Source organism: Mustela nivalis, assembly GCF_964662115.1.
Source record: "Mustela nivalis genome assembly, chromosome: 10".
Taxonomy (NCBI): domain Eukaryota; kingdom Metazoa; phylum Chordata; class Mammalia; order Carnivora; family Mustelidae; genus Mustela; species Mustela nivalis.
This window is the reverse complement of record NC_139029.1, coordinates 30,150,165-30,176,407: the sequence shown is the minus strand read 5'-3', so window position 1 is coordinate 30,176,407 and position 26,243 is coordinate 30,150,165. Positions and strand designations below refer to the sequence as shown.

Here is a 26,243-nt window from a genome sequence, read left to right as displayed (position 1 = left end):
GTCTGGCTGGCTCAGTAGGTGGAGGGTATGACTCTTGACCTTGGGGTCGTGAGTCTGAGCCCCATGTTGGGTGCAGAACTTACTTAAGTTTAAAAAAAAAAAGTGTGAGATGATGATGGAAAAAAATTAAGCGAGGGAAAGGAGAGAAAGAACAGGGTACGGGAGTTCAGGACTATTTTATAGAGGGGGGCTGGGGAGAGCAGCATTGAGAAGGTGACTTTTCCGCAGAGATCTCAAGGAAATAAGCGAGGGAGCCGTGTGGGTATCTGAGAAAATAGGGTTCTGAGCAGAGAGCAAAACAAGGGCAAAAACCTGAGCCAGAGGGTGCCTGGTACATTCCAGAGGATCACAAAAGGAGTGTCCCCAGGAAGGGGGAGAGTGGTGGGCCGCAAGGGCAGAGAGGTAGCTGAGGTGGGAAGCAGATCGTCTCCTGGCTCCTCTGAGGATTTTGGCTTTTGCTCCAAGTGAGATGGGGAGTTCTGAGCAGGGAGTATTGCGATCTGACTTGCGTTTGCAACAGCAAGGACTGTTGAGTAGAGAACAGTCAGTGGTGCGGAGCGGGGATGGGGAGGGGGCCAATGGCATTTGCCATCATACGTGGCTGTATGATCCAAGAAAAATATGCTGGTGACTTGTGCTAGGGGGACGGACGTGGCAGGTGAGCAGAAACTAACTCTACTTTCACCTAGAAAGATCCGAAAGAGTGAATCAATCCTCTCATTTTTACAGGGGAAACTGAGTCCCAGAGCGGGGCATGAACCACCTGTGATCATACCCTAGGTCAGAGGTGGAGCTGGGTCTAGCACTGAGATTTCCTGATTCCTAAAGTAATATTCTTTTGATGTCTCCTCTTCCTATGGGAGGACTCAGGCACCTGCCCCTCACCGCCACCTCAGAAACTCCCTCCTCTACGTACTGGGCTGGGGCCTTGTCCCTGTCCATCCTGCTGTGTGTGACAGGGTGGCACTGGATTCAAGGATTTCCCAGGCCTCCAGCTACTTGAGCCTGGCAGGGGTCAGGGTCACCCCTAAGGAGCCTTCTGTCCTCTGAATCAGCAGAACCGTCCCAAAGGGGGGAGGGGAGGGAGGGAGGGAAGAATCCAAACCAGGGGAAAGAGCTTAGTCCCCAAGACTTGCTTGGTTGTCAGCACTCCGGGAGCAGAGAGGGCATCAAGAGCTGACAAGGTGGAACAGGAGATTCAAGGAAGGCCGGGCCCCCTGGGGAGCACAGGCCCCAAGGTTGAGCCCCGCCTAGGAGTGCTGCAGACTCAGCTACTGAGAATCCCACCCAGTGGGAGCTTTAGGGGGCATAGTGGGGCGAGGCGTTTCAATGCCTTTGCTACCAGTAAGCAAAGCAGTATGCAAATTCATGGGCCACACCTGGGGCAGTTGGTCACAGCTGCCTGAAAGCCTTGCTCCCCATGGGAACCCCAAATCCAGGTCCAGCCAGACTGAATCCTGCAAGACTGACTCCAGTGGGCCCTGACAGTTGGAAAAGGTTTGCTGGGTGACCTTGGGCCAGGAGCACAACTTCTCTGAGCCTATTCCATAGCCTATGTGAGAGGGTGGCTAGGAGGATCTTACTTAGGCTGGAAGCCAGTGATAGAATGCAGACATTTTTTCTGTTCTGCCTGTAATGGGACAGGCTGCCCAGCCCCTAGTTCCGGCTGATTTAGAGTGCTCTAAGAGCCAGGAGCCTGCTTGGGGACTCTCCACCCTTTGTCAGGGTTGGAGGCTGCAGAAGGCGAGGCACAGGGGCCTGGGTAGAGCTAGGAACCCAGGTCAATGGGCTCTGCCACCTCTCAGCTGTGGAGATGGGAAGCTGTCGCTGAATCCCGCTTTACTCCTGAGTGAGGGAGGGTCTCTGAGGACACTATTTTTCTCTCATCCACCTAGGACTGGTGATTCCACCTTCCCCAGTGGGAAGTGAGGTCCTAGTCGCTCCTGAAACTGTCAGTCCTGAGGAGCTTCTGGAGTCTGAGGAGAGGCTCTTTTACATTTCATTTGCATGGTGCTCATTTGCATGGAAAGTCAATCTCCGAAACTCCACTATAATTGAATAATAATAGCAAGGAAGAACGGGGTAGACCAAAGCAAAACTTCCAATAGCTCATTAACCACAGAAAGGGCGCTGGAGGTGACGGAAGGGGACATTGCACTCCTGACGCCCCCTCCTCGTCTAGCGGAGGAAGACGGAACCCTGCAAGTATCAGAGCCAAAGGAACTGACCATGAATTCAGCTCTGACCCTGATCTCTGCCAGACTCAAGAATTCGGCCTTGTCTTGGGGGATTTTGAGCAAGTGAGCTGTCCCACTCCAGAACTCAGTTTCTTCGTCTGTCTAATGGGGCCAGGGATCCCTGCTGCAGCAATCTGGAGGCAGGGGTCTGGTCCAGATGAACCGCTGAGGGGTTGCAGAAAGCCTTGGGTTCACTTAGGGACACAGAGGACGTTGCCTCCAGGCGGGACTCCTCGGGAAAGGGAGGGGCTCCTGGGAGGAGGGCTCCAGGGGGGACTCCTCCCTCCGTACGGCCCTCTACCCGCTTCCCCTACAGGGGCCCCTTCCTCTGCTGCCGACGCCCCTGGGCGCGGGGTGGGGCTTACTGGAAGGGGCGGAGCAGGCTGGGGGCGGACCCCGAGGTGGTCGGAGCTCTCGGTTGTCCCCGGGAGGGGCGGAGCTTCGCCGACACCCGGCACCCCGCGCAGGAGGGGCGGGGGCGGCGCCGCGGCTCGGGTTACCTCCCTGCGGCCTCCCCCGCCCCGCCGGCTTCTTTTTCCGTTTCCAAATTAACAATTGAAAACGCGGCGGCCTGAAAGGCGAGCAGCGGGCCAAGCGGAAAGTGTGAAGGTGCCGCCGCGTCCCCGAGGACGGGGGGCGGAGAGGGGGGCGAAACACCCCGACTGCCCGGGGCTCGCCCACCCACCGAAGCGGGGTGTGGGCACTGAGCGCCCCAGGACACAGAGGTGCCAAGGCCCCTAAGTCGGGTCTTGGCCCGATCCAGCCCCTCCTACTGTTCTGGTCCAGTGTCTCAGGACCCAGTGCCCAGGCTCCGGGTGGTGCTAGCCCCCGAGGGCGCTGGTGGAGCGGGGGGGGGGGGGTGGCACCAGGGCTGGGTTACTGCTCTTGAGGCTGAGTGCCCAGGAGGGCAGGTGCCAGGAAGCACAGCACCGTCCTTAAGGGCTCCCAGAGTCAGCTAGGTCTGACTTGGCCTCAAGTAAGTCATTTCACCTTACAGAGACTCAGTTTCCTCATCTAGAAAATGGGGAGGGACGATGCAGAGCTGAAATGAAATGAAATGAGAAGATGCCTGCGGTTGGCGCACAGCGAACACAGTAGATAATGATGATGATACTGAGTCCTTGGCATCCTTTAACCTCCCTGTGCACCAGTGGGGAATACTGGAATTGACTCATCTCTTCCTCCCCTCATCTCCTCAGGGCCTCCCTCAAAGCCCCCCTTAACAGATAAAGAAATTGCAGCCAGAAAGGTCCTCATAAGGGGCTTCAAGTCATTTGTGAGTGAAAAGAACCAGGACCTGAGCTCAAACCTGACCCTCAGGCCTGGATTGGTCTTACAGAGATGAATGTTCCTTGGGGTCAGGGCCCTGGGCATTGAACACCCCCTCATCAGTGTCCAAAGACCCGGGTGCTGATCCTAAGGCAGCTGGAACAAATGAGTGGGTAATAGAGAAAATCCCCTCTCCCAGGCATGCAGGAGCACGGACCAGTGGACCAGAGGGTGGATACCAGGGAAAACTATAGTTTCTGGTCCCCCCAGGCCCCGGGTAATGTCAGGGCCATGAATGCTGTGACTTTATCTATCCTGTTCAACACTATCTCTCCCACGCCTAGAACGGGGCTTGGTGCCTTGTAGGTCATCATTAAATATTTGTTTAGTGAATAAGTGAATGAATGAAGGAGCAGGTCCCCTCTTACACAGCTGTGGCCTCCCACTTGCCACCAGTGTGAGGTGGTCTTCCTTAGGGAGGTGGGTCTGGGGTGAGGTGCTCTTCTCCCCAATGTGGAGACACAGGGCCATAGCATGGGGAGAGGAGACAGAAAGCAGGAGGAGAAGAGAGAAGAAGAGTTTTCCAGAAAGCAGAGTGGAGATCAGCTGTGTCTTCCTAACCTCCCCCTTCCCACTCCTGTCTGCCCAGGGACTCACCCCTTCCCCCCTCCCTCCAGCCACTTCTTCACTGAATGCCATGTTTCAATTTCCATCCCCAGCCCAACCCTAGTCCACTTACCTCTGGCTGCCTGAGAGTTCCCTCCCCATTTACAATCCTACAATGGCTCCTTACTGTGTGCCATCTAAAATCCAAGCTCTTCATGAGGTCATAAACACACAAGCATCAGCCACTCTCTACCCCTCCATACCCTGTACATTTCTACCCTGGTGATTTGTCTCTCTCCCCTCCTCAGGATGGACACCCTCCCCCAAAATCGCCGCTTTGCTTTGGAAAGCCATGCTCCCCCAGCCCCTTGGGATTCCTGGACCTTCTGGGTACCCATGGACTCTGTTGCGCTGAGACTCTTCCTACCTCTGTCCCTTCCCGCCCCCCCCCTCATTTGGATCCATGTATCAAGGGCAAGGCCAGCTATGACTCCCCCATATCCCCCAGGATGGCCAATTAAAGGCTCAGACAGTATCTGGGAGGGAGCAAAAAGACCCAGATCACTGGGGCCTTGAGCATCATCGAGTCAGGACTTTCCCACTGTCCTGTGAAGCCGAGGGCTCTGGGTAAGGTCATCTTGGGGTGGCTGCAGAGGTGAGTAGGTGCAGTAGGACCAATGCAAGCCAACACTAAACACTAGCAGGGCTGGGGAAAGAGTCCAAATGGGGACCCACAAACTGTTAGTCTAAATATTGAAAAGCGTAACTCAAGCTAAAAATCTGTTGGATAAAATACGTTCCACCCTTCCTGACACATGCACCTTCATAACAATCTGGAAGGCCAGGTTTGAGTTTAAGATCTTGGACTCTTTGGAGTTCCATGCAGGAATCTGGCAGGGAGGGGTTCAAGCCTCCGGTCCCCAGCGCACCGTGTGCCCTCTTCTCTTCCCGTACTGGGCTAATCTTGCACCAGGAGGGGTGTGGGGTACACGCTTGTGGCTGCCATCACCTGCTCTTTCAGGCTCCATTGGCTGCAAACAGCTGTCCTTGGCTCTAGAAGAGCTCATATACCTTGGCCCTTGGGGTGATGAGCCAGGAAAGAGGCCTATACACACCCTGGAGGCAGGCACAGGGGTATGGGAGCCGGGAACTGCAGGGTTACCTGGAATGTGTTCTAGAATGAGCAGGGCTGTGTAAGGTTCTGAGCTGGTAGTATGCAGAGCCGTAGAGGCTAAGCGGGCAGAGTTCTGGGCCCCTCCTCTTCCCTTGAATCTACCCAGAGCGACGTCACTTTGATATGTTTTCTAAATCGTGCTCCTGCGTCACATTTCATCTAAGGAACAAGACCTACTGTATCAAATAGTTTGCAAAACACTAATCCAGCCCCTTGCCTCCTACTGAACACAGAGGTAGCTAAGGCTATGGGGAGCCAGTGACCACAGTCATGTAGCAGGTTAGAGCAAACCCAAGGCCCCTGCCTCCTGCCCAGGCCTTGGCCTCCATGAGCGCTTTTCTGATCTGCCAGACCCAGTGCCTGCAAAGGACAGGCTGTTGCGAGGTGAAGAGTACCCAGTCCCCAGTGGGGCTGGAGTGGGCCGGCTGCTGAAGCCCTCTGCTGGGACCACAGTCTGGACCCTCTGCTCAGGCTGCCCAGCTCAGACATGGACTGAGAGGCCGGACCAGGCCTGAGAAGGAGAGGGAGTCCTGGTATAAATAACTGTGGGGGGCCGGGATGTTTGGGCCCGTCTCCTGGGCTACGACTGTGTTTACTGCCCAGCAAGGGGGGGCAGAGCCCACACATTTGCCTCCCTGACTTGTAGCCAAATTTCTCCAGGAAGGGGTGGCCCAGGATTAGCCCCAAACACTCCAGCTCTGCACCTCCTTGAGGTCCTCCCCCTAACTTTGCCAACATGGGCCCTAACGCCCCCAACATTGTCCCCACCCTTCAGCCCCAAATGCTACACAACACGGTGACTCCATCAGCCCCAAAGTTCCCAGCAATTGCCCCCATAAGTCTCAACTCTGCTCAGATCGTGGGAGGGTGAGGAGCTTGAGTATGGCAGAGGAAGGCCCCAAGCAGAAGAGCTGGGTATGTGCCAGGGATCTGAGCTAGGGCTGCTGGGCAGGGGGGTGCAGAGACAAACCTCTCCCACGGCCCTGGCCAAGACGGGGGGGGGGGGCTGCAGCCCCCGGATTAGGAGAGTGCAAATACCTCTTCCCAGCCCAGAGCCCATCCCATGCCTGTCATGTGCAGGGTGTTAGATGGCCAGACCCCAGCGTGGGCGGGGTGGGCAGGTGCCCTGTTGGTCATGCCCCAGCCAGCTCCCTTCCCCAGGAAAAACCCCTCAGTGCAGGAGGGCAAGGGGGTCCCCTTCTCTGTGGGGGGCAGCAGTCGCAATCTGCTCAAGTATGGGGGCAAAAGGGTTGATATGAGCTGAGTTCCCCCTGTGGGCCAGCCCAGCCTACCTCCCCCGCCACACACACACACACACTCCCGCGCACGCGCGCACACACACACTTTCTGCCCAACTGACTCATGGGTCTTGCTTGAGACACTAAGCTGATGTTCATTGAGAGCAGAGGCTCCAAATCAGGGCTCTATCAAGCGGTCTTAGACAGGTACCTGGACACCTGAGCTCTAGGCCCATGTCAGCCACTTCCCAGCTGAATGACCTTGGGCAAGTCACTTCTCCCTTCCGAGCCTCAGTGTAAAATAGCATAACGATATCTTCCTCCAGGGTTGTTGAGAACTCAGGGGGACACAGTGAGCAAACATTAATTAAGCCCCACAGTGGGCCAGCACGGCTCTAAGGGCTTTGTGGGACCATCCAGTGGGAGAGTCGGCATCCTCCCCAGGACAAGGTAGCATTTTGGATCCAGAGGCTCAGACTCAGGGATATGATGGGACCTTCCCAAGACCACCCAGAGGGGACGTGAGCCCAGGTCAGCTCTGAGGAAAGGTTTTCAGTGATTTATTGGTCTTAGGGACAACTGAAGCTCTTGAGCTAAGCTGGGCTCCAATCTGGGCTCTGCCACTGACCTAAGTTTAGTCCATGCCCTGTTCTGGGCCTCAGTTTCCCCATCAGTAGCATGAGGGGAGAGGGTGAGCCCAGTGATTTCCAGTCTATTGAGTTGAGGGAGCAGGCAAGGAGGTAGGTCAGGCCCAGCCCCACATGGGCTCAGCCCCTTTCTCCAGGGCACTGCACCACTATCTGGGCCAACCGCTGGTGCTCTCACGAGCCTATTCCAAGGCCACTGTTCTGGGGACCCCCACAGAACCTAAGCCCACATCCCCAGACCTCCTTACCCACAGCCTCGGGGACTGCACCCATCCCCTCCGCTTCCAAGGGCCCCCTCAGAGCAGCCACACACACCTTCCTCCAGGCCAGGCTTTGCATAAGCAGCTCAACTTTCCCTACAGGCAAAGTCCTAGGGCTTCAGGCCAGGTCCAGCCAGGCCTGGGCAGGGTTAGTGGGCCGCTCCAAAGGAGCCGCTCCGGCGACTGCGCTACAAGGGGGAAGGCAGCGGGGAAAGAAAGCCAAGCCAATGGCATTCTCGTGGCTCCTTGCCAGTTTCCCCCTTACCAACCTCCTTGTAAGATCCAGAAAGGTGTCTCTAAAATGCCAGTCTGTCCAGGGCATTCCTGTCTTCGGTTCCTTCCTGGACTTAGTCTCCTCCAAGAAGTCACACTGCTCCTCAGCCTGGCATCCCCGGCTCACATCCCAGCCTCTTCTCTGCACCCCTCCTGCCCTTCCAGGCTCCCATGCTCCTGACTTCTTGGAGGCCTTTGCAACATGCTATGTTCAGCCTCACCTCTGGACTTTGCCCATGCTAGTCCCTCTGTCTTGAATGCTGTTCCTTGCTCCTTCCTGCCTGGTTGACTCCTCCTCCTACTCTTGTTGCAGGTCTCAACTTAAACCTCTTCCTCTGGGAAGACTTCCTCATGACGCCCAGTTTGGGGCTGGGTTTAGCCCCTCTGTGCTGGGCTCCTACAAGACTCCACCTGTCCAGACAGCAGCCAGCCCCTGGCCCATCTCCCTAGTGCCTGAGAGAAGGTCTGATTCACTGCTCTGTCCCCAACATCTGGAATAGTGGCTAGCCCCAAGGGACTGCCAGTGAGGGCTTCCCAAATGAGAGAGCGAGTTCCCAGTGCTAAACTGGGGTGGAGGATAGAACCATGAATCTTAAGGCCCAACTGGTCCTCATATCGGCCACAGGCCCATGAGGGCCAGTTAGGCATAATATGGTAGGCAAGGACATAGCCCCCAGAACTGGACATCAGGGCTTTGAGTCCTGACCCTTCTACCTACACCCAGGCAAGTTTCTCAACCTCTCTGTGCCTCAGCATCCTTAGCGGGGAAATGGGCATAACTGTAGTCCCCAGCTCAGGAAGGTGTTGAGAGGAAAAAGTGTAAGGAGCCATGGTGAGTTCTCAGAGCAGCAGCTGGCCCCAGGTCTATGCTCATTAGACACTTGCCATTAGCATCCCTCTTACTCTTGAGAGCTCCAGCAGGAGAGGGAGACTGAGGCACAGTGGGGGGTGAGGCAGGGACCGCTGGAGGCCACACAGCAGGAAGATGGCCTTCCCAACCCAACCCACATCCCCACATACAAAGTGTCCCCAGCCCCCCACACATGAATGTTCCCTTCCAGCACGCCCCACACTGACTACAGCCCTGAAGACCTGCTCACACCAGAGTCCTTGCACACTCAGCCTTACACGCCGCCCTCCTCGGCACTCAGCACCTACTGGCTGTGCGACAAAGGCACACGCTTAACCTTCCCATGTCAGCGTCCTCTTCTGGGCAGCAGGGTAATAACAGTACTCCCTCCCGGGGCTCTCGGGAGGATTAAATGAAGTAATATATGGAAAACATCTGGCACAATCCCAGACAGAGATCACGCTATGGATGTTACTAGTGTATGACAAACTTGGTTAGCACTCGGCCCCGGGCTCCTGGGAAACCACCCTCTGGTCCGAGTGCTCTTCCGCGACGTGGACACCAACCCCTTGCTCTGCAGGGTACCTCCTCAGGGTGCAAACCAGTATAGACGGGAGTGCACTGAGGGGTCCAGAACCCCAGAAGAGAGGGAAAGAAGACCCTGGAAAGCACAAAAAGCCCTCCGTTCCTCATGGTGATTGTGGTTTGTGAAGCCCTTGGGCAGGAAGTGTTGTTCTGTGGGGAAGGAAGCTGGTGCCTCAGAGACCCTGAGCCCACTGGCTGGGGTTATCCAGCCTTTAGGAAGCAGAGGGGGGAGCTGACTCCTGCTCCTGTGCTCCTTTAACTGATGTTTGAGCCCCGATTCTGGCTGACCCCGTCACCACCGACCGCCGGGGGCCATTCTGGGCTAGTCCTCAGCTGAGGGTGGGGGGTGTAGATAATGAGACTGAGCGCTCCTCCATTCCGCGCCCCCCCCAATCCTTCCATCCCCACCCAGGCCCTTCTGGCCCTCCAGCTCAGGAGGGAGGAGGCAGGAAGGCGCCCAGACTCAGGGATTTCACACACCGGTAAAATTTCCAAAAAACACTCGGGGACTGGTTGGCAACTTTTTATTTTGCCAAGTAAGGACATTTGAAAAAAAAAAAAAAAATTCCCAGCCCCATCCTTTCATAAAAGAAAGGACATAATCTCAGACTAAAAGTCCTTTAAATGGAATAAATTTAGCTTTATGAAAAAGTCACCACGTTGTCCTTATTTCCCTCGATTTTGCCTTAGGCCACTGAGAACCGCATGCGTCTGCTGACATATCTGAGAGCCACTTGGAACTTGGGCCTGGGAGTCACACAGACATGGGTTCAAATGCTGCCTCCACCATGGACAAGCGGTGTAATCAGGTGCACGTCATTTCCTCCCTGAGCCTCACTTTCCTATCTGCAAAATGGGAACATAATAGTGTTTGCAAAATGCTAGCTCCTGGGAAGAAATCAGGCAAGCCATGGCTCCCAGGCAGGGGTGCCTCCCTCTCCCGTCACTGCCTATGGCTCCCCATTGCCCGGAGGGCAAAGCCCACCTCCATAGCTTGATGATCCAGAACAGGGGAGATAGAGGAAGAGAGTTCCACCTCAAGGCCTTTGCTCTTGCTCTTGCCTCCAAGTGGAGGACACTCAGGATAAAAATCACAAGCGCTCCCAGCTCAGCGCCTGCACAACCGAGAACCTGGGGTCCTTTCTCCAGTTGGCAAAGCTGTGCTCTTCCTTAAAACTGGCCTCAATGCCACCTTCATTCCCTGGCTCAGAAAACATTTACAAGTTACCAGCCACATGCCAAGCACTGTGCTCAACCCCCACTTCCCAGACCTCACCACCCGGTGCAGAAGAACGCATAGGGCTGGGTGAGCCGGGCTCTGGGGACGGCCCCCCACCCCCGCTGCCCCTGTTGAGCCTGGGGTGGAGGTGGGTGGGGAGTGATTCCAAGAAGACGGGGTGCTCCAGCTGAGAAGTGAAAGATGGATAGGTGTTCACTAGCTGATGGATGGGCAGGGGAGGGAGTTTCGGGCCAAAGGAAAAGCACCGAGACTGTTAAACAGCACACTTTAGGGACACTATAACTCCCTTCTTAGGTGAATAAAGAATGCTTGAAGGGTGCCTGGGTGGGCTCAGTCGGTTAAGCGTCTGCCTTTGGTTCAGGTCATGATCCCAGGGTCCTGGGATCGAGTCCAGAATGCGGGGGGCTGCTCAGCAGGGGGCCTACTTCTCTCCTCCTTGCTTGTGCTCGCTACCTCTCTGTCTCTCCCTCTCTCTCTAATAAATAAATAAAATCTTTAAAAAAAAAAAAAAGATGCCTGAGGGAGGGAGTTCCTGACTCGGGTAGTGGGTGGTAGGAGAGTCACTGTAGGGGGCACTGGGGAAGCGAGAGGCTGAGTTTGAGGTGCCCACGGGATAAGGGGGCAAGGTGTTCCCGGGAAGCTCAGGGATGAAACTGCAAGGGGCAGGCTGTCATCCCGGAGGGGACCCCCAGTGTCACAGGAGTGTTTGAGGCCACGCACACACACACTAGAACTCTGTATAATGAGGAGGACACACAACAGAGCCACAAGGAACTCCAACATTCATTGGGCAGAAAGAGAGAGAAGAGCCAGACAGGCCAACTGAGGGGAGTCAAGTGAGGACCCAACGGGCTTAGACCTTCAGGGGCAGCATCCCGGGGACCCTGTCCCGGGTTTGAATCCCACCTCTACAGCTTGCTGATTATGCGGACTTGGGGCCTTCATTCCTCTCTGTAAAACAGGGCTGGCGTATTTTTCACAGCAAGGACAATAAAGGGCAGCAGGGAGAGGTCCTGGGGCGGCCTTCAGCGCACCCCCAGGCTGCATCTCCCTCCCCCTGCTGGGCCCTGGGTCATACTTTCCCCCTTTTCTGTCTCCCCCACCAGACTGCCTGCAATCCCCAGAAGCTGGAAAATCAGACGAGTGAGTGAACCCAGGGATGCAATGCTGAGGGAAGCATTGCTCAGTCCTGGGCAACTCCAGCACAACCCCCATCTCCTGAGGGGACCTGTGGGTACTGTGTCCTTGGGCCACCTGGTCCTTTCTCCTGGCCTCAGTTTCCCCATGTGTGCAAAGAAGCCACAACTCTGCTTGAGCTCTGAGGTCTCTTTCTGGCTCTGATGTTTGGCAGCAGGATGAAATGAGAAAAGGTGAGGGCAGAAAGGCCTATTTCTACCCCAGCAGAGGAAGTCCCACAGCGGTCTGGGTCCCCATTATGCCCAGGGACTGGTCCCTCCGGAAGAGGGTGGCAGCCGGGCCAAGGAGAGCAGGAGCAGAGACGCCCGGGATTGTGCTGACAAAGCTGTTCCTTCTCCCCTCCTCTGCTCCCTGCCCCCTCCCCTCCCAGGGGACAGCCAAGCCCAGCAAAAAATAAACCCAAAGACGGTGACCTGGGGAGGCCTGAGGCTCCCAGGGAGGAGTGGCAGGGAAAGAGCAGCATAGAGGCAGCCTGTGACCACCCCCCAAAGCCAAAGGGTACCTGACCCCTCTCCCTCCCTCCCCCACCCACCAGAGCTCGGCTCTCAGGGAGCAGCTTCTGTCTCCTCACCCAGTGAAGGAGGGGTGCCCCTTGCTTGGCAGGATAATGAGCAGAGTTAATCTTGTCCTGCACAGCTAGACGTGGGTCCGCAAGTTTGGGGAAGGGTACCACAGGGAATTTCACTCTACCTCCTGGTTAGTGGGCAGTCCTTCCTGCTGTCTGACCTCCATCCTTCATGCTTCAGTGGGAATCACACTCCATTTATCTCCAGCAAGCTTTCCCCCTTTCCCACCAGTCTGGCCTACATGTCCGAGGAGTCTCAGGAGAAAGTGCCGCCCCTCCTCAAGAGATTGAGGAGGGCCGCCAGGCCAGAGACCCCACTCCACTCACTGTTCCCCCGTCTCCAAGAAGGAAGGAAGAGGGAGGGAATTGCTGAGCTCCCTGCTCTCTGCCTCCCTCCCTCAGGCGCTGCCCACGGATTCCCAGCCCAATTAGTCTGCTGCCTGGGGCTGCCCCTCCTATTCCTTCCTCACCTCCCCCACCCCCAGGTGCCAAGCCCCCAGGGCACACAGATCCTGCCCTAGGGACAGAGTTGCCCAGAAAGCCTGGAGTCCTAGGGGCACATTATGGGGGCCCCCCATGTCTGACTAGCACCCTCTCCCTAGCCCATCAGAGCCCCCTCTGGGGGCAGGCAGCCTCCCAAGTGCCCTTCTAAGTGCTCCCAGTCCTTGGAAGGGCCCAGGAAAAAGGTGCTAGAGAACCTTGAGGCCCCCCACTCCTGCAAAACTTAAGGTCTGTACAGCAGCTCCTCCTGGTTCCCCTGAGTCGCTCTGGCGCAGCAGCTGTGAACAGTCCACGTTCCTGTTTAGCCCCATCTTACGGCGGTGGGGGAGGCGGGGAGTTGGGCTCGTGGACTGGGGTGGACGCAGGGTGCCTACTTTCCCAGCAAGTATTAAGATCTCTAATTCTCCTTCGGGATTCCCTGTCCCCATTCCCCAGGATGATATGTTCAGGAGAGAGGGGGGTATTGCTCCCCTCTCCCAGGGGTCCCCTGCTGTCCCCCTGAGCACCATGGCTCTACTTCCATCTCCCTGGGGTCAGGCTGGCTGCAGGTGTGACCATGAGGCCTATACAGTGGAGTCCCAGGCAGGGCACAGGCCTGGTCTGTCGCCCTGAGCCCCCTAGGCCTGGTACAGAGCTATCTAGGGACCCAGGTCGGAGTCCTGGTACCACCACTCACTAGCTGCGCCGCCTCGCACAAGTGGGTGGCGTCCCCTCTCCAGCCCCATCTCCCCCACCCCATGTGAACCGAGGGTCACGATCAGGATCACGAAGGGCCTGCCTTCCCTCATGCCTGTGGGGGTTAGAGGCGGGACTGCAAGGCCGGAGCCCACAGAGAGCACCCCCACCCCCCAGCCCACAGAACAACTGGGTGTCCGGCCGGTGCCTGCCACCGCCTGCGCCCGGCATGACGCCAACACTTTAACCCACTCGGCCCCAACTCTCCTGGCTTTTAGATGACAAAATCGAAGCTCAGAGAGGTCAGGTAACTTGCCCAAGGACACATAACTGCTTTGGGTGGAACAAGAAGTGAACCCAAATCTGTCGGACTCAGAGCTCATGCTCTTGACCCACTCAAGGGGCAGCCTCTGGAGAGAGGACAGGGCCCCGCTCTTTCCCCGCCCCAGCCCCACAACTCCCACACTTGGGGTGCTAGAGAGGGGCCCCCTGAATTCCCTGCTGGGGGTCAGCCTTGCACAATAACCCCCATGGGTGCGGTGCTGGGGAGGAAGGGCGATGAGCTGCTCCGAGTCCGGGGAAGCTCCCTGCGTGGCCCCCTTGGGGGACGGGGCTGGCGGGGGCAGGGCCTTGGCCGCTCTGCAGAGCTTTCCTTTCTCCTGCTCCCCGGGAGATTTCAGCTCCCTTGACTGGCTCAGAGAACCTTAAATTAATCACCCACTCAAAGTGCTGCCATCAGCCCAAGAATAATCACCTCTCGGAGCACTCCTGGCTCTAACACTGGGAGAACAGAGGTTTCTGCAGCAGTAGGGACTAAAGTCAGACTATCAGCAGGGCTTCCTCAATGGAAGGAATGAACATACTATGGAGTCGGGGTGGGGTAGCAATGAGAAGTCTAACTTGGGCAGGAGGGCATCAAGGGGCCTAAGGGGCAGGGAGAGGAACAGAAGAAGGGATAGAAAGCTGCCAGGATGGTCTCTCCATTCGCCCCCTCCTCATAAGGACCAAACAAAAGAATGAGAACTGAAAAACAGCAGCACCAAAAATCTGGGTCACACTCCAAGACTTTCCCCATCATAAGGCCAAGTTCTTGGGGGCGTTAGCCTTCACCATCAGCTGGGGCGAGGAACAGATCTAAAGTCCTGCTCTGGGAGGCAGAGGCCTGGGTTCCTGGCACAGCTGTACTACGGATCTGCCGGATGTGACACTCCTTTCCGTGCCTCAGTGGACTCAGCAGCACGCTGCGGGCCTGGGCATAACGGTTCCGGGGGCGGCCTTCAGGGAAAGTAAAGGCCAGCCGAACTCTAGGAGGCCAGCTAACCTGCTCCCACGTGGCCTGGGGCTGCCCTCCCAGGTGGACGCACAGGTAAACCGAGGCCTGTAAGGGCAGCCCTGCTGGTGTGGACAGGTGGAGGCAAGAAACTCAGGGAAGGGGGTCGGCTGTCTTCTGTGCTAGGGCTCTGGGCTGGGGCAGCAGGCCCGGGAGCGTCTCTGTGAAGTCAGTGAAGAGGTAGGGACAGCTCTGTGTTAGATTTCAAAGCCGTAGTGAGTGTGTGCACGAGACAGACAGTCGAGTGTGCAGCGGGTGTGTGTGTGCGTGCGCAAAGCCAAGTATAGCACGAGTATGATGCCTTGGCGCGAGGCTGGGCAATTGCTGTCCAATCTCACAAACTTTTCTCCCTGCTCACCCCCTGCTGTCTGGGAGCTGGGTGCTGGGTGCTGCGTGCTGAGGGCTGGGTGCTACGTGCTGGGGCAGAGAAACAAATGGCACAGGAGCGGCCCTCCTGCGGGGCCTGGGGCTGGGGCCCTGGCTGAAGCCAAGATGCGGGATCAGCCAAGATGCGGGAGAAGGAGGTCTGAGTCAGCCGTCGCTCTCAGGAGGCTCCGCAGAGACCTCTCCTGAGCCTCGTCTCCCCACCTGTCAAATGCGGAGGATAGCAGCACCTGCCTGGTGGGGGTGGTTTACGGACGGCCCGGTGATCACTGCAGCTCAACGAGTGATGAGAAATTTCCGTTCCAACTGCTGGAGCCACCGCCGCCGCCCCCCCAAACCCCACCAGGCAACTGCAGGGAGCAAGGGGCACGGCCTGGATAGGGAGTCAGGAGTCTTGGGGTCTGGTTCCTCATCTGCTTCTGATTCACTGTGTGACGTGGGTCCTCAGAGCCTTAGTTTTCTTATAAGAAAAATGGGCTATCAAAATGTGGACCCACTCCTTGGGGGCGCCCAAGGGCTCTAGGCCCCCTTTGCTGGGCTCATTACCAACCCAGGCAGTGATAGTTCTCAGATGGGCAGGGTGGGAGCTTGGAAGACTCCGGGGTTAGGAGTCTGAGGGCCCCAGGAGCTGCCGCCACCTCCTCCCCTCCCCATTCCCACAGCTTCTGACCCCAGGGACAAGGCTGAGGAGGATGTTTACAGAGTGTAAACCTTCACATAGAGAAAGCACTGGGCAGCTGGGGGCTGGGAGCAGCCAGAGTCTCACAGTGGTGTGGGGAAAGTGGGGGGTAATGACCGTGCCCTGTATCAGCCCCCTCCAACCCTCTAACTTCAAGAGTGAGGCTGGGGGGCGGGGCGGGGGGTAGCTCTGAAAGGGTGCAGAGAGGAGGTGCCCCCCCCACCCCTGCCGCCAACCACCCACCAAAGGCTCAAAAAGCAGGACGGGTAGCGATTGTGGTGTTTCTCCAAATCCAGAGCGCAGAGCCTGTGAAGGGTTGAGGCCTTAATCAAAGACTGGGACACTGAGGAGGGGCTGGGGTTTAGGGACAGGACCAGGGGCCTACAGAGAGGTGAGAGAGATGGGAGAGGGAGCCCGCAACCCCTCATCCTGGACCTCAATAAGGAGAAGACAGGAGTCTGCGGTTCCCACATCCCAGAGACCACAGCTGCACGGGCAGAAGGGCCGGAATCCGAGCTCATCCTGGGAACAGTCTTCAGTGCCAAAAAATATGCGGGCTGCGTGGGGTCCTCACTGGCAGGTGTGAGGCTGGCGTCCCCCTGGGGTGAACGGACCCAGCTCACCCCAGCGCCCTCCTCCCTGAGCCCTTCTTTTCCGGGCTTTTCTGCCAGGCCCCTCCTGCTAGGGCCTGAGTCTCCGGGAGGGGGGGCTAGCTAACTGGGCACACTGAGACCCCTGCACTTGAGCCGCCTCTGGGCGCCCGTTGTGGAGGTGGGAAAGGATCTGGCCAAGAGTGCAGCGGGAGGGCTAGGAGTCCAACAGCAGGAAGCACTTCCTGGCAAGAACAGCCAAGATCCCAGAGTGAGTGACTGAGAAACCCCACATCTGGAGCACCTCAGGAGCAACAGAAGCCTCCGGTCTGGCCCCCTCCGCCAGCCCCCAGGAATAACCCCCATCTTTCACACTGAGGCTCTTGCTGCACACCGGGCTCTTTCCCACCTATTACCTCATCTGAGAGCGAGGCCCACAAGGTTGGGGTTTCTACCCACTCTGACGGCCGAGACATCTAAAAGCTCAGAGAGGCCCAGTGATCCATCCAAGATCACACAGCCTCCAAGAGGTGGGGCTCCCAACCCCTCGCTCCATTTGATCTCTAAGACAGAAGACTAGTTCCCTGAGATTCCCTAGCCCTGTGGACCTTCTCACGCCGCGTTTCCTCCCCTAGAGCTCCTGAGATGCCTCGTCCCTGGGCTCCCGGGCACAAGTGGTCAGAACAAGCATGCCCCTGGCCAGGGCATTCCTGGCATCCGGAAAGGGCAGGATGTGGGGCAAAGGTGCCAGCAGATTTAGCTCCTGGAGAGGAAGGAGAGGCCCTTCCAGAAGAGGCGAAGACAGCGGCTGGCCGGAGGTCATGAGGCGGGTCCTTCACCTCTGGTGACCCCTGGGGGGCTGAGAGACCAGGCCTCAGGACGAAAGACCCCCGCCTCAGAGGCCTACTGGTTTCCCCGGGCCCAGCCTTGCCTTGGAAGGGTCATCTCCCAAGAGGAGCCCACGAAGGCACAGCCCCTCTCCGTGGAGTGTCTCAGCCTCCTTGGGTGCCCCAGGCCGATGTGGGCAACTCGACCCCCTTTCCTTAGCAGTCCTCTGCTGCTCCCACCTGACTCTGTACAACTCCCTTGTACTGTCATCACTCCCACAATCCTCTCTGCAGCGAAAGACATTCATCCCAGATGCTCCCAATGGGCACTGGGGGTTGGGCTACCCTTAACAGTTGACTCTGACCCTAAGTCTGACCTCGTGTCCTGACAAACCTCTGCCCCTGGCCTAGCCCAGCTGGAGTCTGCCTGAGTCAAGGCTGCCACCCCCAGGAGCACACTGGCTGAGAGAGTCCTCCTCTGCCCTCCCTACGGCCTGGGGGCTCCCCTTCACCTCTGAAATCCTGCGTACCCAGTTAGGATGGGGCAGACGCAAGCAGGAAGACAGACCAACAGACAGGTAGAAAACCGAGACAGATGGACAGGCACATGGACAACTGGACAGACGGGCACACAGAGGGATGCCTGTCCCACAGAGGGATGGAAACAGACAGGCAGAAGGACCGCTGGACAGTGAGGTGGGGGGGGGGGGGAGATGAACAGACAGGCTAACTTGCACACAGGTGGAAATTCCAGCAGAAAGACAGCCAGACAAGGCAGAAAAACTGCCTGACAGTCAGGTGGACAGGCAAGGGGGCCACCGAGGAGACCCCATAGACTAAAGGGCCTGCTCTGAAGGCAGCAAGAAGGGATTAATATCCGTACATTTTCCAGGGACCGGAGGTCTTTCTCGGGCACCTCCAGGCGTCCCAGCGCCAGGCCCAGCCCTTCAACTGATATCCGCGGGGCCTCTCATGTTCCCGGCTGGGCCAGGCCGTCCCCCAAGACTGAGCTCTAGGCTGCCAAAATTCACTCTTTACATCCAAGAGGGGTCAGTGTTTTTGAAAGTTGTAGGAGCCTGGCAAGGGGGAGGAGGGGGCCCGCAGCGTCAGTGTTTCCAAACCTACTGCTCTCCTCTTTCTTTTTCCCCAGGGTGCCCAGAGCCAGGCCTGGTGCAGCAGCCAGTGAGTGGGGCGGGCTAGCGGGCCCAGGCACCGGGGTAGCCAGGGCAGCCCGGGTGCTGCTGCTGCTGCCACCGGCGGGTGCAAGGTGGAGGAGAGGCTGGGTGAAGACCGTCACACAGCACACACGAGTGTCAGGGCTCAAGTGGCTCACAGGGACCCCCAAACCCCTACAGTGGGGGGCCAACCGGGACTGGGGTAGAGGCCATCCATCCCTGTACAGGGCCATCTCCAAGGGGAGCCCAGGTGGGAGCCCACTGTGGCAACAAAGTTGGGGATATAGTAACAGAAATTGTGTGGGGGCCACTGGGTCCCCTTTGTGTCTGGGCACAAGGAGGCAGAGGCAGGGAAGAGGAAAGAGGACCCCACCGTAGTGGCTCCGGAATGCAGAGAGGATGGGGGACAAGACACTGGATGTGGGGAGAACCTGGGATTGGGACGGAGGAGCAGGGCTTGGAGATCAGAATGAAAATAGCTGAGGTAGGGAGGTCAGAAGCGAGGTCAAGCAGGGGTCAGGACCTGGGGATTAGGGTTAAGGTCAGGCTGGGGGAGGATCAGAAATTGGGCTCAGGCCTGGGGGTGAGCGAGAGGAGGGTCGGCCGTGGGAATGGGGGGCAGGGGGCGGAGCCAGGGCGGCTCGCGCCGGCCCCGGGGAGCCCAGGCTCCGGCAGGGGCTGGGCCAGGCGGGAGCGCGGGGGCGCGGCAAGGGGCGCGGGGTCGCAAACTCACATGAATACGTGGTAGACGAAGGCCCAGCCTCGGGGTCGCTCCAACACGTTGTAGACCCAGTTCTGCAGGCGGCGGTAGCGCTTGTGCGCGGCGGAGGAGCGCTGGCCGCAGGCGGAGCCCGAGCCCGAGCCCGGCCCAGGGAGGGGCGCGCCCGGCGGTAGGGGGCTGCCCAGGAGGCCGAGGCGGCGCGGGGAGCCGCCCCCGCCCGCCTCGCCCCGCTCGCTCTGCACCGCCGTGAGCGCCACCAGCTCGGCGCGGGGGGCGTCCCCGGGCGGGGGGGCCAGGCCGAGGCGGCGCGGGGGGGCCTCGGCCATGGGCGGCGCCGGGCGTGGGGTTGGGGGTGCGCCGGGGCCCGGCTGCGGTCCGGGGCGGGCGGGCGCGCGCGGGGTGCTCAGCGGCGCATGGCTCGGACCCGGGCCCGGCGGAGGCGGCCCGGGGCGGGCGCGGGCGGCGGGGGGCTAGGGGCCGGGCCGGGGCGGCGCGGGGGCCGGGGGCGGGCGCGCGGAGCCTGGGGGCCGCCGGAGCCCGCACTGACCGCCCGCTTCCCCGGCGACTGGGGCGGCTCTTTCCGACTCCAACTCTCTTATTACGCGCTCCATGCCGCTCGCCTTTCCACCTGCCTCAGGCGCGCCGCTCACATGTCATCCTCCCCCGCCCCGCCCCTCCCCCGCCGCCCCCGCCCGCCCCGCGGCCGCCTTCCCAAATCGGGAGGGAGCTAGCGGGCGGGCGCGGCGAGGCGGAGGGGGGCGCGCGGAGCAGCCGGCGGGGCTGGGCGCACCGGCCATGCGGGCCGACGAGTCGGTGCCGGGACCTGACCGCGTGGCGGCGGCCCCCGGGGGCTGGCCGCGTGCTAGTGGCGTGCACTGCTGCGAGGGGCTGCCGGGACCCGGAGGCCCGGCTGGGCTGGGACGCCTCGCCGGGGTGTGGGGGGGTGCCCCGGAAAGTGGGGGCATGGGGTGGGCAGCTGTGGCCGCGACCGTGTATGGGACTCGGCGTCCCGTGGAGTTCAGGTGTGAGTGGCTCCAGAAGTGCGTGCTCCGTGTGTGCCGCGCGGGTGGCTGTGAGTGCGCGCGGTGACGGGGTAGAGTCCATGCAGGTGCGTGGCGTGGGCATTGTGTGTATAGGTGTGAAGATGAGTGTACGCGGTGCAGGTCCCGCTAGGTGGTGGAGGTGGAAGCGAGGAGGTGTGCCCCTCGCCATCGGGGCGGGCCCTTACTGCGCCGGGAGGCGTGTGTAAAGTGTGCCGGGGCCGCGTGTGGCTTGGTGAGCAGCGCCCACGGGAAAGGCCTGTTGTCCAGGCACTGCCGAGCTGTGTCACAGCGTGTTGCACAGCGGACCCCGGGTGTGTCCGCTCTTCCTCCCACCCACCCCCACGTCTGAGCTTGCTTTCTTCGGGTTGGGGGACGAGCCCCCAGCCCCCGCCCCGCCCCAAAGAAGAGTCTCCTCCGAATGAGGGCCTGCGCCCCGCCAAGCCAGTCTGAATCGCTCCCTTGCCTCCAGGGTCAGGGTCAGGGCACGTGGGTGTTGGGAGGTGAGCTCCGAACCAGCGCCGCGGGCTGGACGACTTCGTCCCTAGAGGCCTGCAGAATCCCACCCCCAAACGGGAGACTCTTTCCCACGCACTGCCTCTCCAGCTGGAAAGTTCTTGGTGCCTGACCTCCTCTCTCTAGCGGTAGGGGGCAGCCCTTTCGTTCCCTTTAGCCCTCTCGGCCCTGCGAGGAGTGGTCATTTGGGTTTCCCGATCCTCCTTCCCTCTTCCCCTGATGGCTGCTTCGGCCACAACAGCCGCTCCCTCCGCAGGCCCTGCCCCAGGGTGAAGGCTTCCGCAGCAAACTCTTCTCTGTTCCTCCGGGAGTCTCTCGGGGGACAGAGCCGAGCGGGAGGGGCGGGGCAGGGGGCGGGAAGGCGAGCTCGATTCTCAGCTGTCAGCAAAGGCAGCATTGATCTGCTGAGCGCCTCTGGGGGAGGGAGGGAGAAAGATCTGCAGGCGTCCGGGAGGGTGTTGCAGGGACCTGGGGGGTCCCCAAGCTGAGTTTGGCAGCCTGCACACACCCCGCCGACCGGGACAGTGACCTTTTTCCCTCTGCATAACATGGGGCGCCTTCTGGGGTTTGACCTGAATCTTTCCGGCTGCTCTTTGGCTCCAGGTGTGCCCAGGGCCAGAGCCTGGTGCCTCTGGGCAGGTTATGCCCCGACCTCGCTGGCAACTGGGGAAGGTTTCTGGACCCCAGGGCCCAGACACAGATGCAATGCCTGTGCTGGGTTAACCCATCCTTTCCCTGTGGGCTAAAGCCAGCAGCCCCTAGACTTGGCACCCCCCTCCCAGACACTATGGGACTGTCTAGACTACATCAATCAGGGGTCCTGCAGGGTGGGACTAAGGTCTGGGAACCTGAATGGTAGGTGGAAAGAAAAGCAGTTGTAAGGGATTTGGAGGTCTTTCTTGGGGTCTAAAGGCTCTTCTGTCTCAGAAACCCCACTTGAACACAGGCTGCCCTTACCAACACCCAGGATATCTGGAATTGGGTCTGTTCTTGGAAATCTGATCCTGACGCTTTAGCATCACCTCTGAACCCCACAGTTCTCTTCCCATTTGAGGAACTGAAGAAGTCCCTTCCTTTGTGAGGAGCTCTCACTGCCAGGAGAGGGCCCTACATCATCTTTCCCAACTCCAGCTCTAGATTATCCCCCTCATAGGTAGCAGGAAAAGGAAGGACACCATGGTTGCAGCTAGAGGAATGAAAGTTAGACCTCAGGAAGGACTTTCATAGGACACAGAGGACTGTTTCTCCTGCAGGTGTGTACAATGAGCAGAGGGACACACCCGCTCCTTTTTAAAGTAATAAGTTGGTGAACTCTTCTTAAGGGTGAGGGGAATGGAGAAGATGGTCCTTAAAGGCCAGAAGCAACTTATTTGGGGGATGTGTGCGTTCATGTACCCACAGGGGGACTGGAGGAAGCCGAGAAGAAAGTCTGGTTCAGAGAGGACAAGTGGCCCCTCTGAGGGTCACCCGGCGGCCTTGCTGCCCCCCCAGTCCAGATTCCCAGGACATGACTGGGAGGATGGACTTTCCCCACTGCAGCCTTTAGTGACTAAGACACTTTTCTGAGCAAACAGCTGTCTCAGGCTCTCTCTGTCTGCCTCCCTGCTTCAGGAGTGTCGGGGGTGGTGGTGGTTTCCCACCCTCCTCTCTCACTCCCCCTCTCCCACCTGTTCCCTGCGCCCCACCCTCAGCAGCTTCATTCTCACCCCCACCCCCCTCAGCCTCTGAATCTCGCCCTGGTGACACTGCCAGAATGGCCACCGTGCCCAGACTCACTGTGTCCCTGGGCGGGTCCCTTCCCCACTCTGGGCTTCAGTTTCCCCTATCCGTGCAAGAAGAAAGGGGCGAGGCTCCAGGATCTCCTGTAATTCATCACTGTCACCGTCATCCATCAATGGAGCAAGTATTGATTGAGACGAAGGGTGGGGATGGAGAGCTCCCATTTGCGGGGCACCAACTGGGTGCCAGATCCTGCCCCATCTGGGACAGAGAGCAACCATTTCCATGTGTGAGAGCTGAGGCTCAGAGAGGTACAAGGAATCTCTGAAGGATACACAGCCTGTGGGTAACCCCAGAACCATCTGTGACCTGTCTTCCCAGTTGGCTGGCACCTACCTACTGTGCCCTGGGGTCCTGGGATCAGTGCCAGGGGCTGAGGGGAACTGGAGATGTTCTCTAGAACTGTTCTCTAGGACTCTCTCCTGCCAGCAGTGGAGACCCCCAGGTCTATAAGTGTTAGGTCTAGAAGTGGCTGGGACCTGGCTTAAGCCTGTCATTGACTATAACAGCCAGCAGTGTGATCTCAGGTCAACCAAAGTTGCAGTTTCCTTTCTTGAAGTGAGAAAGGTTGTTTTTTTTTTTATTTTTTTTTATTTTTTTATTTTTTAAGATTTATTCATTTATTTGACACAGAGAGATCACAAGTAGGCAGAGAGGCAGGAAGAGAGGCAGGCAGAGAGAGAGGAGGAAGCAGGCTCCCCGCCAAGCAGAGAGCCCGATGCGGGACTCGATCCCAGGACCCTGAGATCATGACCCGAGCTGAAGGCAGCGGCTTAACCCACTGAGCCAGCCAGGCACCCGAGAAAGGGGTTTTAAGTCAGTGATTTTCAGACTTTATTAGCAATGGAATCATGAAGTAGCATCCCCACATGTACAAAGCATTAAAACAGAGATGTTCTGCTTGATGGGTTGTGGAGGGGGTCAAGTTTCCACCCACCAGATCTCCTACTCTTCCCTCTCCACATCCCAAATCCCCCCTCCCCCAGGTTTCTTACAGCTCCCAGGGTGTGAGAGGTCAGATGAGGGAAAAGTCTCCCCTGGCAATGTCCCAAGAAGGGTACAGGGGTGTGAAGGGCTCGGGGAGGTGCAGAGAAGTGCAGTTAGTTATGCCTGCAGCACCCAGGCTGAAGTTGGGGCTAAATGCTAAAACTTGGGCAGGCTTACCTTTACCTGCATTGTCTTATTTCAGCACCCCAACAACCCTGTGATGGACTGCTGCTTACACCCCCAATTTACAGATAAGAAGACTGAGGGTCAGCGAAGGGACTCGCCTGATCTAGCTCTCTACCCCTGTGCTGTAGTGTGTATGTCTGTGTGTGTATAGGTGGGATGTGGGGTTGGAGAGAAAGTTATAGAGCAAGGGAGAAGAAGGGTAAGCTTGGCAAGGGGGACAGCAGGGGCCATGAATGCTAAGCCAGAAGGTCCAGTTTGGCCTGATAGGAAACAGCCTGGCCGAGACTTGGCCATCAGACTGGCCAACAGTCTTAGCCTGGGCATGCGGCAGAGGCTGGGGCTCTGTAGAAGAGGGCTCAGGACAGGTGGAGTTGGAGGCTTCAGCACCCGGAGAGGCTAGCAGTGCCAGGGCCAGAAAGAGCACTGAACTACAAGTCATGGCTAGGCTTCCTGGCTCTTCCTCTGGACTAGCTGGTGACCTTGGGCAAGTCGTTCCACCCCTGCCCCACCTTCCTCAAGTCTTGGGAAGACTGAGTGCAGGAAAAATTCTTGATCATGCTGGGAGGGGTACACACATGAACCATTCATCTTACTGCTCTTCAGGTATGTGGGCGGGGTGGGTGGACAGAAGAGATGCCATGGGCAGTCCCTAGACCGAGCCGCTCTTTTCAGTCTGGAAAGGCTTCCTAGGAGGAGGGGTTTCCCCGGGGTGGTGGCATCACATGCGTTATTTGCCTCTAGAACTCCACTCCACTGTGAGTAGGAGGAGGAGGTATAAGGGAAGGATCAGGTCTGCTTCCGTTCCCCAGTAAGGCCAGAGAGGACAAGGGACCTAGGCCAACCTGGCAGGTGGGAAGTCCTGGAGGGGCCAGAGGAGTTTCTCTCCCCCCAGATCTCGAGGTGCCACTGAGCTGTCCCCAGCCCAAACAACACAGGCCTTCTGGGCCAGTGAGCTCAAAGCCACAGGAGGTGGGGAGGGAGCAGTGTCGCTGAGCTCAGCGAAAGTGAACCCCCATTGATCCTCAGGGCTGGAGGGGGGCCCACAAAGAGGAGACACTGAGGGAGAAAGGGGTGTGGAATTGAAAGTCAAAACCATCCCTTCTCTTGCAGCTCCTCCTCTGAATCCTCGGGATTCTTCCTCCTTGACCCCCAACTCCTGGAAGACCATGCAGAAGGCGTCACTACTACTGTGGGTGTGCTGATAGGCTCTATGTTCTCAGTGAGGGCAGCTGGGACAGCTGAGTTGGTTGGAAAATGAGGAGGAAGGATATTCTTCCGAGTTGATGAGAGTGCAGTGGAAGGAAGCCTCCCCGATCCGTGCTCTGTTGGTGGGGAAAGCTTGGACAAGGGCTCAGAGAAGGGGATGATGTTAGCGGGAGGGACTGCAGATAGAGGGGCAGAGAAGGGGGTTCAGAAAAGGGGTTAGCCTTGCTAAGGAAGACAGGGGTCCAGGGAGGAGAATGGGGGCTCACAAGGGAAACTAGGGGGTTCAATGACTGGGATGGGAGGCCCAGAGAGTGGGACTTCCAGGTCGAACTTAAGTGAACATATATTAAAGTCCCCCTTCCCTGAACTATTAAATAACTTCGAATTAGATAACTTCCCCGAAATATTGGATGACTTCAAAAAATACATATCCAAACTCAAAAGCGAGAATGAGAAATCTGTAAGGGCCAGAAATGAGAGGGAATTCTCGTGGTGAGTAGGAGTGGAAGCTATAACTCTGAGGAGGCATTTGCAGGATGGGAGGTATAGTTGCAAACCCCACCAGTGGCAGGGGCTACAGCAGGCTCCCTGCCTAACACTGGGTCTGGGAAGGTGCTAAAGTATGTCTGCCTGCTAGCCTCCTGGTCTTGGTTTTGGGTAGAAATATCCCAAGCCAAGATGCTAATATAAGAACTAGATTGCAGCTGGTGAACATCCACATGGCTTGCACAGATTCAACTGAGAAATCATCCCTTAGGGTGATCTCTAGACACAAGGTAGCAAAGTGTGCTCAAAATAACTATCTCAAGGATAAACTTCACAACATATAAGAAAAAGTAAGTACAATATCTTGAAAGGCTCCCTCTCTCATGAGAGAATTCATACCTAAAGATCTATAGATAATAGAGCAATCTGAAAGGAAGTTTAATATGGTTAAAATCTTCAAAAAGATTAAGGAAGGAATAGCATCTATAAAACAAGAACAAATGTTTCAAACGAGCTTTGAACAGAACTATCTAGAAATTCAAGAAATGAAAACAAGTCACTGATATTAAAAAAGAAATCAACAGGGGCACCTGGGCAGCTCAGTCAGTTAAGTGTCTGCCTTTGGCTCACGTCATGATTCCAAAGTCCTGGGATCAAGCCCCAATTCAGGTCCCCCTCCTTAGTGGAGAGTCTGTTTCTCCTTCTTCCTCTGCCATTCCCCTGGCTTGTGTTCTCTGGCTCTCTCTCTCTGTCAAATAAATAAATAAAATCTTATTTAAAAAAAAAAAAAAAGAAATCAATAGATGGGTTAGTGGAGTAAATGCAGCTGAAGAGAGAATTAGTGAATTAGAAACTAGAACTAAGGAAATCCTCCAGAATAAAGCACAGAACAATAAAGAGATTAAACATATGAAAGAAAAGAGACATCGAAGATTGAATAGGAAACCCCAGCATATATTAATTCCAGAAAAAGATACTGGAAAGAGTGACTAAGATCTTTCCAGAAATAGGATGTGAATT

General features: G+C 57.6%; 1 protein-coding gene across 3 annotated transcripts in view; it reads right to left on the bottom strand.

Annotated features, from left to right (window-relative positions):
* KCNQ4 (potassium voltage-gated channel subfamily Q member 4) overlaps nucleotides 1–19,674 on the bottom strand; it is a 53,083-nt gene extending 33,409 nt beyond the window's left edge. For all 3 annotated transcript variants that reach the window (XM_082687102.1, XM_082687105.1, XM_082687104.1), the window contains exon 1: nucleotides 19,036–19,674. In XM_082687102.1, the coding sequence (XP_082543228.1) occupies nucleotides 19,036–19,349 (314 nt within the window). In that variant the 5' untranslated portion in view covers nucleotides 19,350–19,674. The remainder of the gene's footprint in view (nucleotides 1–19,035) is intronic.
* Nucleotides 19,675–26,243: the final 6,569 nt, after the last annotated feature.